General features: G+C 46.0%; 1 protein-coding gene across 2 annotated transcripts in view; it reads left to right on the top strand.

The window, feature by feature from the left end:
• Positions 1-493: 493 nt before the first annotated feature.
• CHD3 (chromodomain helicase DNA binding protein 3) overlaps positions 494-14,147 on the top strand; it is a 78,547-nt gene continuing 64,893 nt past the window's right edge. The window contains exons 1-2 of one of the 2 annotated variants that reach the window (XM_088464088.1): positions 494-967; positions 9,948-10,075. In XM_088464088.1, the coding sequence (XP_088320214.1) occupies positions 700-967; positions 9,948-10,075 (396 nt within the window). In that variant the 5' untranslated portion in view covers positions 494-699. The remainder of the gene's footprint in view (positions 968-9,947; positions 10,076-14,147) is intronic. The other variant, XM_088464087.1, reaches the window with a different exon arrangement.

Below are 14,147 nucleotides of genomic sequence, written 5' to 3'. Positions count from 1 at the left end.
AGCTTGCCCCCAGCCATTTTGTGCTGCTGTTGCACCAGAGAGAGAGGCTGTTGCCTGTGTGTATAATAGAAATGGTCTTAATAAAAGGGGGAGTAGCTGCTGTGTGATTCAGGTGGGGGAGGGATGAGGAAGGTTTATAAATATCTCACACAGCCTCATTTTATTATTTTTTTTTTTAACTTTACATATAATAATTGAAGGGGCGGCCATCTTGGTTCCCTGTCAACTTTCCCATTTGATCTGAATAAAAAAAAAAAATTGCATTTTTCTTTTTTGCTCCTCTCACATATCTTCCCCATTTTAATTCTGTTTTTTTTTTTTATTTTAACCCCTACTTTTTTTTTTATTTTTATTTTTTTTTTATTAACGACCGAATAAAGCACGAAGTGACGAGGGGAACACACAAAGAGAAAGCTGATTTTTTTTTTTTATTAGTCCTCCCCCCACCCCCTCGGGTGTTGATGTTTTTTTCTTTCCTGAAGTGATTGTTTTTTTTTCCCTTTGGATTGTTTTTTTGAGGTACATTTCGGAGATTTCGGCGGCGGAGCTGAGGGAAACGGCGCTGGATCGGGTCCCCACCCCCGTCCCCTTCCTTCACCCCTCCGGGGCACCTCACCAGGCTTTCTTGAGGAAACTTTGGCCGGGGAGGGGGACTCGGAGCCCGAAGCGACGGGCGAGCCGCCAGGACCCGGGCGCCCGATGTCCTCCTCCCCTCTGAGGGACGAGGAGGAGGTGGAGGAGTCGATGGCCGTGTCCGAAGAAGGGGACGGCGAAAAGGAGGAAGAGGATGATGAAGAAGAAGAAGAAGCGGAGGGGGACGACGACGACAACGAGGAGGGGGAGGAGGAGGACAATCCTCAGGCGACACTCAGGCGCCATAGCCCCAGCCTCCTTTTCCCGCCAACGTCCTCCAGGGAGCCGGGGAGTGTTGAAACCGACGACGCGCCATCCGTCGCCGCTGCCGCAGGTAAGCCGGCTGGGGGGGTTTTTAGGGATGCGGGGGCGGCTTCAAGTCTCCCCCTTCTCCCCTAACGCACCGCAGCATTAACCGCCGGACTGTCTCACTGCGCGAGAGGGGGGGTGGTGGTGGTGGGATTCCAGCCGTGTGTGTGAGTGTCCCTTCATTGTTTGGTTTGGTGACGGCTGCAATCCCCCACCGTGTCCACCTCAACCTCTCCCCCCCCCCCCCCTCCCAGCTCATCTCAGTGGCATGGTTTGTCCCTTCACCTTTTAAAGAGGGCTAACGCAGCAGCCTGGGAGCAGTGGCTCCGTGTCACTTTGTTCCCGCCTAATTGTCCCTTCCCTGAAGTACAAGGAGGATTTCCCTCCTATGATAATAGCTGTTGTATAAGTCATATGTATGTGTGTATATATGTATATGTGTTGGGCCTGTCCTGAGATTGCTTGGAAGTGTCACCTTGTAGTAGTAATAGTTTATTGTGGTTCAGTAAAAGGTACAACTGCCTGCAGATTTTATTTTTATTTTTCACTACACCCCTCTCCAATAATAATTTGGCAGATATTAAACTGCATACCTGTACAACTATTGAGCTGTTGTGTCGTTCCCCCTCCTTTTTGTTATTTTGGATGCCCATTTTTTTTTTTTTTTTTGCATGAAGGTTTGTTGTTTTATTATTTTTTGGGTTGTGACCCCTGGCTCTCCTGGGGGTGGTTTGTGTTTATGGGGAATGCCCTGTCATTTTTGGAGGCTTGTTGCTGGTTCCAATGGTCTCTCAGTAGGTGCTTTTTACACACATCCATGTAATTACTCTCATTGTTTGGAGCCAAGGCCATCACGGCTGGCGGGTAATTTTTGCCAATTCGCGGCTTGCGCGATAGTGTCTGGCAACATTCGGCAAGGCACCGGCGGCGCTGAAGGCAGACAGAATAATCGATTAGGCCCCCCCCCCTTTCCACCCTAAACCCATTGTTCTGTGTGCTCAAGTGACTGGATCAGAGGATGTTATGTGGAAGCAACAACAATAAAACCCCCAAAAGACTTATTTTATGACCTGCCTTTTATTTACATCCGGAGGCTTATTGAGCGTGCCAGGGCGTGAGGGAATTGTTTTGTGTCTGTGCGACTCTGTCTGCCCCACCCTCAGGTGTACAGTTTCCTGAGCCGTCACATTGAGCATTTATTTATTTTTTTGCAGGATTTCTGGGCGTGTTCTCTTTGTGTATTAGTCTGAATGTTGAATTCTAGTGAAAGTGCTTTATCCATGCATCGCCTATATACAGTATGGTTGTAATATTTTACCTTGGCTGCAGGCAGCATTGTAATGCTAACCCCGTGTCCCGTGCACTGTGTCAGACAGTTCGGTGCCCCGACAACACCGATCACCGGCTTTGCAGATTATGCCCGTTTTAAGGGCCTGATTTCGAGTTGTACGCTATGCCGCTGAGCCGCACTGCGCATTCGTCAAAGTGTATTATAGTTTATCGCAGCAAGTATTCACAGGGAGCGTTTGGGGAAGGAAGTGGAGAGTGGCGGCATAGAACAAAGACATGTCGCGATTGTTTTGGGGAGCGTGTCCCCCTGCAATAATCGAATGATCTGCGACCGATGCTGCATCTTTGTATGCAGATGCCGCAGGTGGGCATCTCAATATATCTCCTGGCGACTGCAACTTTTGCCTATTTTCACATAGCGGCTGCGTACAAATTTGCATAGTCTTCATTCTAGCACCCTGCACCTGTCACAACTTGTGCAGTTCCACTTTCCTGCCTGGGGTGTCACCTCTGCTCTGGTGCTTCTAGCGCACACTGGCCTGTATCTCAGCAGTTTGTTGCATCAGTTCAGTGTGCTCGAAGCACCAGAGCATAGAGTGACCCCCTAGGCAGGAAAGAGGAACTGCACAGGTTGTGACATGTGCAGCTTGCTAGAATGAAGGCTATCGCAGTTGCGGCGGTGGTATTGGCGTACATCTCTTGATTCAGGCCCTAAATCGTTAACCTTTTTTTAGGGCCAGGTTGCAGATTTCCTTTCAGAGCTGGCTGATGGCTTCACAGTTCATTTGTGAACGGATTTCTGTATTTTCTCTTACAGCGGTCATCCGTTTACGTTGGCTATTTTAATGCCACACTTCTATTTTGATGCCCCACCACCACGTGGTGATCACTGCCAGACTGCGGTGTCTCTGAGCCCCCGGCGCAATGCAGCATTGTGTGTGGGAAAACTATGGGAGATTTACAACTGCGGTCGATAATGACGTTGTAACTAACGCAGACAGGTGTCTCAGGTAGTCTACCAGATGCTTCGGCTGCACTGGCGCACGCCTACCTGGCGGTGGTCTCTGTCCTCCAGATACTTCCTGTTCTCGAGCACCCATCTGCATTCCTCATACCTGTAAATAACATGTTGGTTTGACAGTGATGCAAGGCAACCTGGGGGTCCCAGGGAAGTGTATGGCTAACCCCCAAACCTATGCGGAGACTGGGTACAAGGTAATATAAAACTGAGTTATTAGTTTTAAAAATACAAAGTATCACAAATATGGATCCACCTAGGGCCGGTACTAGCCAGTTTGATGCCCTAGGCAAAATTTTGAGTGGTGCTCCCTAGCAGATAATTCCACCACCAATCTTCAACTGGGTACACACTAGACCAGTGATTCCCAACCTAGGTCCTCAAGGCACACTAACATTACTGGTTTTAGTGATAACCATGATTGTGCACAGATGGTTAAATTAAAATAACTTGGGCACTAATTAAGTCACTTGTGCTCAAGTATGGCTATCCCTAAACCCTGGACTGTTAGTGTGCCTTGAGGACCGTGATTGGGAACCCCCCGCACTAGACGATGTCTAATGTGCCCGGCCTTGTCAGTGACTGGAGCCGGCATCGGCAACTGCAATACACACTTGCAGATGCTGGCAGCGACGGCGGGGGAAATGCTGCACTCGGCGGCATGGCCCTCACTGATAATATCACCTGTTGGCCCTGCATGCTGCATGCTGACGACACATGGCTATAAAATACATATTGTGTGATCTATGACAAAAATAAAGAAATATATACATAAATAACATGGCTACTCACACATGCCGATCAGCGGCACGCGTTCCACAGCGGGTCAGGATACCTCCCTCACGTTTGACCCAAATCGGAACTAATGTATAACAAGATAAGTGGTTTGATAGGGGGGTGGTGATGTGTGTATATATGTGCCTTGTGTTTATTGTCACTTTGTCCTTGATAACAGGCGGACGCCCGAAACGTCGGAAATAAACTAAAATTTTTCCACGCTGAGTGCCGCCATTTTTTTCAAGCATACATACATACATACACTCATACATACATGTGTGTGTATATATATATATATATGTATACATATATATATATATATATGTGTGTGTGTGTGTAATAAATATATATATATATCCCAAGTCGGTGCCCGCCCCTCTCCCAGCTAATACCTTGAGTGAGAGAAGGGACTCCCTTGCCCTGGCTGCCACCGTCTTCAATGATGCAGCTAATGCTGCTGCTGAAAATGCTGCCTGGTCCGGTCTCCGATGGCTGGGCGGCTAATATATATTATGGAGGCAGAGACGTGAGTTGCCGCTCACGTCTCTGCTCCGCAAAGGCACATGGGAGGCACATGCGCGACATGCCTTCCCGCGGCCATCTTGTCTCCTCCTGTAGCTCATTCTGACTTGGTTCACGGTCAGTCACCTGAACGCTGAGCTCTGATCGCGGCGGCGTAGGGGGCAGCCGTTGGCGGGCAGATAGGGGGGCAGCTCCATTTGCGGCAGGGTTGGGGGCAGTGGCCGGCGGGGGATTAGGGGGGCAGCTCCGATCACGCAGCGGTGGGTGAGGGGGCAGCGGCAGAGCCCTGAAATGCCCCCTATGCATTCCAGTCGCCCTCGGTATGTGCTTATAATGCCTATGCCCAGGGCCGGCTCTGGATCCACCCTAGTAGTATTGGGGCCTGTAATTGGAGTCCTTACCCTCAATTGAACCTCTGCTCTAAATACTAAGTTTATTAACTCCGGCTGATTTAATCAATGGTTAAAGCACATCCTTTTAACATAATGTATGTCACCACGTGGAGAGCTCCTGATTACTAGATGCAGCTTGTTGTGGTACTTCATAAAGTTTTGGCAGGATGTAAATTAACCCCCTGCCAAGATGGCAGCTGTACATTTTTCCCCACTTAGTTGTCATTGGAACTGGGCTGTCGGGGACAGCCTCTGGTTCCAACGCTATGCGTGACAAATCTGTATGATATGGCTCCCGGGCATCTCGGCCTATTATCGAGGGGTGTGTGATAGGATGCCATATAAACCTCTCCTGGGGCTTCAGGAAATGTGTTATCCGTTGTAGAGGAGATCTAATGCAAAAATAAAATAAAAAGTGTGGGGGATGACGATGACAAAAAGATAAAAAGCTCCCAAACGCATTTCAAGGGCATCTTGCACTTTTATCATTTGCCATATGAACTCTGTAAACTCTGTAATAGACAGTCTATTGCTTCCGATGTGTGGCGAATGCAGCTGCCTGGCGCGACAGGTGGCACACCTTTTGACAGGTGTGCACCTATAGTTACCTGCTATATTCTTTGAACAGGTTGCATGCTTACTGTCTCACAAAACTTACTTTTTTAGAGAAGACATAAGGGGCCTCATGTAATAGCCTGTGCGATCCTGTCGAGCTAGCCCGTATTTTTAAAGTGGCGATAATTTAAAAGGCAAAACCAGGTGGGGTAAATTATCGGCGTTTTAAAAAATACAGGCAGACTCGCAGGCTATTACATAAGGCCCGAGGTGCCTAAAGAATATTAATGACTGGGCTGGTTGAATATAAATCAAATTGTCTGAAACGTTTGAACAAGGCTTTTACATATACTTGGTACTAGATCACCTTGCTGAAGTCTTGGAAAGAGAAAAGGCTTGTAAGAAATCCCAGTTCTGAGTACTTGTGGGGAGGATTTAAAAGATGAATACGTTAATGGGTGAACGCTCAATGGTCCGCTAGTATTTTAGCCTCATCAGTAGGCGATGTAACCTAGGGATGGCCATTGATGGGATATCCATCGATGGTACAAAAAAAATCATCTGTGGTGAACCATTGAAGGTTTGAACCCCCTCAATGGCCACCGCTGCTAGGAGCACTGCGGGCCAATCAAAAATGGAGACGGGGCTTAGCTCCATCCTGTCAAGAAAAAAAAAAACACTCCACTCATTCATCGTTGGCGGAGAACCATTGGTTCTCTGCCATCGATGGCAAAACTAGTTAACATCGGGCAGCCACCATCAATGTTTTGACCATCAATGGCCATCCCTAATGTAAGCGCTTGCCAAGCGGGCAGAGATGATCGTCATACATCTAGTTACTCATCTCCAATTATGTCCCAATGTACTCTACATGGCGAGAAGTATGATGGGCAGCCCTTCCAATGAGTGCGTTTGCCCGTTTCATGCAAATAAGCATAGAGCCATGCCATCTCCATAGTGAAATATTGGCAGTAGAATGGGTTGTACTGAACAGCTGAGTGACCTTCAGCTTTGCACTCGAATAGGGCTGTGGGGTGCTGAAGCGTGTAGTACCTGTCTACAGCGCTCAACTTCAGAGTGTCTGGAGCTATGTCGGCGCAGAACTGTTTGTTGGGAGCTTCATAGATTGGGTTTTCATGGCCGTGCAGCTGCACGCAAGCCTCAGATCACCCCCCGAAGCTCCCCCTTCACGATTGGGATTTCATGGCCGAGCAGCTGCACGCAAGCCTCAGATCACCCCCGCGGCTCCCCCTTCACTCCGTGTTTTCTGGGGGTCTCCAGGCTTGGTGAATATTTAGGGGTCAATTCAATTAAATGCGAGTTGCTGTTAAAACAACGTAGAAACGCCAGCAATGGCAGCCAAACTCACCCCCCTCATGGCCCAATTGCGCCCTGGACTCGCTATGAGGGTGCAAACAAAAATCAGCTAGTCCGGAGCTACCGTAGGTGTGGCATATAGCTGCTCTTACTCACCCCGCACCCGGACTCGCGTGGGGCAGGTTAATTGAATCCACCCTTTAAAGTGAACAGAACTGACACAGAACTTTGGATCTCTGCTACCTGCGACTTCTCCAATCAGCTCCAATACGCTCCTTCACTGGGCCTCTCAATATTACAGGGTTTTCATTAAAATTAGTTTAAGGTGTGCAAACTATGGGATGTAGTCAGGAAGCCAACGGTTGAAATGCTGACCGCCGGCTTCCCAACTCTGCAATCCCGACAGGGGACTAATGATAGGTGTCGAAATCCCAACGCCTATCATTATCCCTACGACGGGAACCTGACGCCTGGCATACCAAACTAAGGTAAGCTGGTTTTAGGTTAGAGGCTCCTGGGGGGGAACTTAGGGTTAGGCTAGGGGAAGGGGGGGTTAGGGTTAGGCTGCAGGGATGGGGGGGGGGGTTAGGTTTAGGCACTTATGGGGGGGTTAGGCACCCCTAAGGGAGAGTTAGGGGGGGGAGAGGGTGGTTATACTTACCTTAATTACCTGTTGGGATTTCATACCGATCCCCAAACTATGGACTTCTGTATTCATTTAGTCCTCTTTTGGCTTAAGACGGCGAGGTTCCCTCTTTGTGGTAGTTTCCCACAGACCAGTTGGTTAGCTTATAAAATAACGTCTCGAGTAGTTTGTGATTTTTGCTTAATCATCTGCGGTAGAAAAACGATCCCCTCAATGCAAATTATGTCTATGGACAAACGACCAAACTTAATAATAATGCATGCATCTGACGCACCAATGTGAATGTCTTTGGAAGGACGGTTTCCTTATTTTCCACGCATCTTCGGCTTAGCAATGGGACAAAAGTGGCTGTATCACCTCCTTAAGCTAAGTACGCCTATACAATCGTCGTCCCGTTCTTTCGATTTCGAGCCGTTTGTTCGATATCGAAAGAGTGTGTGTGCACGTTCGATCCTGTTTTGTCGGATGAAAACTGGTCGAATCGGAGGATCGCATGTTCTGTGCAGTTAGTGTTGAGCTCTAAAAGTGACGTGCGCTCGAAATCGTACTGTACGTTGTGACACAGTTCTGTAATTGGAAACTTCCATTGATTTTTTTAAAAAAAAATTCTTGTGCCTAATACATGAACAAAGCCAATTTTAGCATTTTTTTTTTGTAACTATAGTTGTATCATTTCTTTACTCGTTTTTCTCTTTCATCCCCAAGCGTCCCGGAGACTTAAGAGTCAATCCAATTAGGTGCGAATTGCAAGGTGCGAGTTGCTATTTTCTCTTCGAATTCACACAGTGAATTCAGTTTGGAATCCAATTAGCGACTCGACATGAACCAGTCAGAGTGAATTGTCATTTTTTAATTCGCACCTCCCTGAGGGTGAGAGATGGAAAGGAAAATCTTTATTTTAAAGGTACAATGTCGGGACACAATGCAGAACCCCTTGGACACCCCCCTAATGACTAATTAAGCAATCTGAAGTTTCCAATTAGCTTAATTAATTAATTAAAATGACATGTAATCATACATGTCATTTTTTTCATGTTAAGAAAAAAACTGCCTCAAATTACCCCAAAATCAGCTTTTTCGTTAGTTTAGGCACCTCAAATTTAATTACAGTATTTTTCTTTTTAAGTGAAAAATATTTTTTTTAACTATATTTACAAAGTGCCCTCAAAGTACCCCAAAATCTAATTTGAGATTAAACAAAATTTTTTTTTTTTCATAATTAATATAAAAAAATAAAAGCACAAATCAGCCATTTGACACCATTTAAAAAGCTTCAGTACTTTCCTGATGCCCACACACAGCCTTCTTTATGGTCCTGCTAACAAAATTACCAATTTTGGGGGGCCCAGGATGGTCTCACCACTTTTTCATGCACTTCTCTCACATCGCATTTGCCAGTCAATTCACAAACCTCCGCTGTGACTACCGCGAATAGGCATTTTTAATTGGATTGAAGAATTCCTGGGTGCGCGCATTCGTGTTAAGTCTGCGAGTTTCATGAAACAATCTTGCTATTCGCACCTAATTGGATTGACCCCATACACTGTATAGGAGCGTAATGTGTTTTTCCTGCATGTTTTTATGCGTTTTATTTGGTCACATTATTTATGTTTCTCTTGTATATTGTAATTTGGTATGTGTACAATCTTTCTTGATAAAGTTTGAAGTCCCAGCCATTCACCTTGCCCTATTATCCTTTGGGTGACAATGCATATACCAACTGTAAACATTCTGGGGCTCATTCTAATTCAGGACCCAGCAGCAATATCGGACTCACTGGAGCAATGTTTTTCATCTCCCTATAGATTGTAAGCTTGCAAGCAGGGCCCTCTTACCTCTATGTCTGTCTGTTATTACCCTGTTTTGTTCTATCAATGTTTCCAATTGTAAAGCGCAACGGAATATGCTGCGCTATATAAGAAACTGTTAATAATAATAATAATAATAATCTCCGCGTCCTGATTTTGTATGTAGAGTCTCAGCACAGCTTTGGGCGCACGGTAGAATGAAATATTAGGGGCCTTCCTGGATGGTAACTAGGTGATACCGGAGGAGGGGGTGTTAAAAGAGGCTGAGGTTTGTTGCATCTTATAAGAGTGTCGGAGGCTTGTTGCGGAAAGCAATTGCGTACGTAAACGCTCAGTCACTCGCATAGGGGTCAATGGGATAGGTGCAAGTTTCAATGTTGCGTCTATGTTTTATAGTCAGTATTCAGCTTTACAGTTCACAAGGAAATATTTCCATCACTGAAACAAGTGCCCATGACGTAGCTCCGTGATCCTTATGAATAGGCAGGCTGAATATCGAGGCCACAGAATGGTCGCCTCCAATGTCTGTAGACGACCGGTCACTTTAGAAGTCTTGCAAAGTATCAGCTTAGCTGCAAACATCGGCCCCTTTTTCTTGATCGTGCTCTTGCTTTGTTCTTTTTTCCGCTGTTTACTACTAATTACTAATTCACCCTTCTGTCATTTTTGCATTTAAACAGAAGATGATGACCTTTCTCCAGCCCCTTCTCCCAAAATTGTCGCAAAGAAAAAGAGGGGTCCTAAGAAGAAGACTAAAGACAAACTGCGAGAGCTGAAAGTCACCCGAGAACGCAAACGGAAAAAGCCTGTAAGGGACCTGGTACCTCACTTGAGACATTGTTGACCGTTGAATAACCCTAATTATATATATATATATATATATATATATATATATATATATATACACACAGTCAGGTCCATAAATATTGGGACATTGACAGAATTTTCAGATTTTGGCCTCTATTCACCACCACAATGGTTTTGAAATGAAACAAACAAGATGTGCTTTAACTGCAGACTTTCAGATTTAATTTGAGGGTAATTACATCCAAATCGGGTGAACGGTGTAGGAATTACAACGGTTTCAATATGTGCCTCCCACTTTTTAAGGTGCCAAAAGTAATGGGACTATCAACTCAAAAGCTATTTCATGGACAGGTGTGGGCTATTCCCTCGTTATTTCATTATCAGTTAAGCAAGTAAAAGGTCTGGAGTTGATTCTAGGTGTGACATTTGCATTTGGAATCAGTTGATGTCGACTCTCAATATGAGATCCAAAGAGCTGTCACTATCAGTGAAGCAAGCCATCATTAGGCTGAAAAATCAAAACAAACCCATCAGAGAGATAGCAAAAACATTAGGTGTGGCCAAATCAACTGTTTGGAACATTCTTAAAAAGAAAGAACCCCCCGGAGAGCTCAGCAACACCAAAAGACCCGGAAGACCACGGAAAACAACTGTGGTGGTTGACAAAAGAATTATTGCCTTGGTGAAGAAAAACCCCTTCACAACAGTTGGCCAAATCAAGAACACTCTCCAGGAGGTAGATGTATATGTGTCAAAGTCAACAATCAAGAGAAGACTTCACAAGAGTGAATATAGAGGGTTCACCACAAGATGCAAACCATTGGTGCGCCACAAAAACAGGAAGACCAGATTAGAGTTTGCCAAACAACATCTAAAAAAGCCATTACAGTTCTGCAACAACATCCTATGGACAGATGAGACAAAGATCAACTTGTACCAGAGTGATGGGAAGAGAAGAGAAGGAAAGGAACTGCTCATGATCCAAAACATACCACCTCATCAGTGAAGCATGGTGGTGGTAGTGTCATGGCGTGGGCATGTATGCCTGCCAATGGAACTGGTTCCCTTGTATTTATTGATGATGTGACTGCTGACAAAGCAACAGAATGAATTCTGAAGTGTTTCGGGCAATATTATATGCTCATATTCAGTCAAATACTTCAGAACTCATTGGACGGCGCTTCACAGTGCAGATGGACAATGACCCGAAGCATACTGCAAAAGCAACCAAAGAGTTTTTTAAGGCTAAAAAGTGGAATGTTATGCAATGGCCAAGTCAATCCCCTGACCTGAATCCGATTGAGCATGCATTTCACTTGATGAAGACAAAACTGAAGGGAAAATGCCCCAAGAACAAGCAGGAACTGAAGACATTTGCAGTAGAGGCCTGGCAGAGCATCACCAGGGATGAAACCCAGCATCTGGTGATGTCTATGCGTTCCAGACTTCAGGCTGTAATTGCCTGCAAAGGATTTGCAACAAAGTATTAAAAAGTGAAAGTTAGATTTAGGATTGTTTAGTTTGTCCCATTACTTTTGGCCCCTTTTAAAGTGGGAGGCACATATAGAAACCATTGTAATTTCTACACCGTTCACCTGATTTGGATGTAGTTACCCTCAAATTAAATCTGAAAGGCTGCAGGTAAATCACGTCTTATTTGTTTCATTTCAAAACCATTGTGGTGGTGAATAGAGGCCAAAATATGAAAATTCTGTCAATGTCCCAATATTTATGGACCTGACTGTATATATATTATATAGAAAAATCAGTCACAGGGGTGCACTCACCAGTCTTCCAAAAAGCTTTTAATTCATCCTCAACATATAGGTACATGCAATGTAGCATCAACGTTTCATATACATAAGTATCTTGACAAAGGTCCAAGGATAGGACCGAAACGTTGATGCTACATTGCATGTAGCTATATGTTAAATATGGATTAAACGTTTTTTGGAAGACAGGTGAGTGCACCCCTGTGACTGATTTTTCTGAATCTAAAGAGTATCATATATTTGTCCCCTTTTTTTTGGGTTGTCACCCCAGCATATTTTGTATAACTTCGTGAGTGTGGACTCTTCTGGAATTGTGTGTATATATGTATATGTATATGTCATTGTGAGCTTGGGGGCTTTGCTTCCAATATTATCGTCATACACTTAAAGCAAATATGCTATTTTGATCACTTCAAAACTTATCATAATTAATAACTAATATTATAATAAGGATATTGATGACCCACTCGCAAAGTTGTACAAAATATACCTGTTCCAATACTGCAAGGACAATTCTATTTATGACTAGAATGAGTGCACGCAAGATATTATTCTGGTGTAAAGTAAAGTGTATATTCCTATTCTATAGACATTTTCCCCCAGCACACTGTAATAAGCCAGCATAAAAAGGCTAGTACTTTACAGGATAATAAAATGCACAGAAACCCCACAGATGTACATAAAAGGGGGCGGGACACAGGCTGGAGGGCAACTTGGTTGGCTCTTCCCCCTGACATATGCGGGACCTGCCTTCTTTGCTGCTGCGGGAGCCGCAAATCGCAAGAATGAATGGCCCTGATCAGCAACAGGCAGTGTTTGCGTGCTGGGGTGTTAGTTAATTGGGGTAAGAGTGTGGATATGGATGCTGCTGCTGGGGTGTTGCAAGTAACTGCGGGAGGGTGGTGTGTGCCTGAGTGCTGCTGGAGTGTTGGCATTGATTGCAGGGGAGGGTTGTGTGCCTGGTTGCTGATGGAGTGTTAGCAGGGAATGCAGGAGAGGAGAGTCAGTGTGTGTCTGGGTGCTGCTTGGGTGTTGGAAGTGCATTCAGGGGAAGATTATGTATGTCCTGGTGCTGCTGGGGTGTTAGTAATGAATGCAGGATAATAGTGTATTTGGCTGGGTGCTGCTGGGGTGTTGAAAGTGCATGGAGGGGAGAGGGTGTCTGGGTGCTGCTGGGGTGTTGAAAGTGCATGGAGGGGAGAGGGTGTCTGGGTGCTGCTGGGGTGTTGGAAGTGAATGTGCCGGTGGGGGAGAGGGTGTGTGTCTGGTTGCTGATGGAGTGTTAGCAGGGAATGCAGGAGAGGAGAGTCAGTGTGTGTCTGGGTGCTGCTTGGGTGTTGGAAGTGCATTCAGGGGAAGAGTATGTGTGTCCTGGTGCTGCTGGGGTGTTAGTAATGAATGCAGGGTAATAGTGTATTTGTCTGGGTGCTGCTGGGGTGTTGAAAGTGCATGGAGTTGAGAGTCTGGGTGCTGCTGGGATGTTGGAAGTGAATGTGGCGGTGGGGGAGAGGGTGTGTGTCTGGGTGCTGCTGGAGTGTTGGTCTGGGTGCTGTTGGGATATTGTCAGTGAATGCAGGGTGAGGAGTGGGGGTCTGGGTGCTGCTGGGGTGTTGGAAGTGAATGTGGCGGTGAGGGTGTGTCTGGGTGCTGCTGGAGTATTGACAGTGAATGCAGGGGGAGGAGTGTGGGTCAGGGTGCTGTTTGGATGTTGACAGTGAATGCAAGGGTAGGAGTGTGTGTCTGGGTGCTGCTGGGGTGTTGTAGTGGATGTAGGGGGAAGGGTGAGTGTCTATGTGCTGCTTGGGTGTTAGTAGTGAATGCAGAGGGCGAAGTGAGAGGGTCTGGATGCTGCTGGGCTGTTGGTAGTGAATGCAAGCGGAGAGGGCACCAACAAATATCTTTCTTCTTCAGGGTCATAAGGATCCACAGGGATACCATGGGGGTGTGTGGTTGGAGAGATCCGGGCACCAAACAGTCAAAGCTTTAGCTCCCAGGATGCACCGGTCTTCCTCCACATATACCCCAGCCACAGGCAGACCGTTTTTCGTTTGGTGCCGGCAGGACCGGTCGCACCTTTCTCAGGTGGACTGCTTTAGCAGCCCCAAGCTTTAATTTTATTAATTTTTGTAATTTTCTTCTTTATCTGAGCAAGCAGTGAGGCGTCCTAATGGGCGCCTGTGCTGCTGCTCCAACTACCTCTGCCGGCGCTGCAACATCAGGAGTGGTCAGATTACAGCTGGTGCTAGCGGAGCTCTGCTAGCCGCTCCACTGTGGATCCAGGGCTGCAGCCGCACAAAACGG

The sequence above is a fragment of the Taudactylus pleione genome, unplaced genomic scaffold (assembly GCF_031769625.1).
Source record: "Taudactylus pleione unplaced genomic scaffold, aTauple2 ptg001574l, whole genome shotgun sequence".
Lineage (NCBI taxonomy): Eukaryota > Metazoa > Chordata > Amphibia > Anura > Myobatrachidae > Taudactylus > Taudactylus pleione.
The sequence above is the reverse complement of the archived record's forward strand: the minus strand, read 5'-3'. Positions and strand labels throughout refer to the sequence as shown.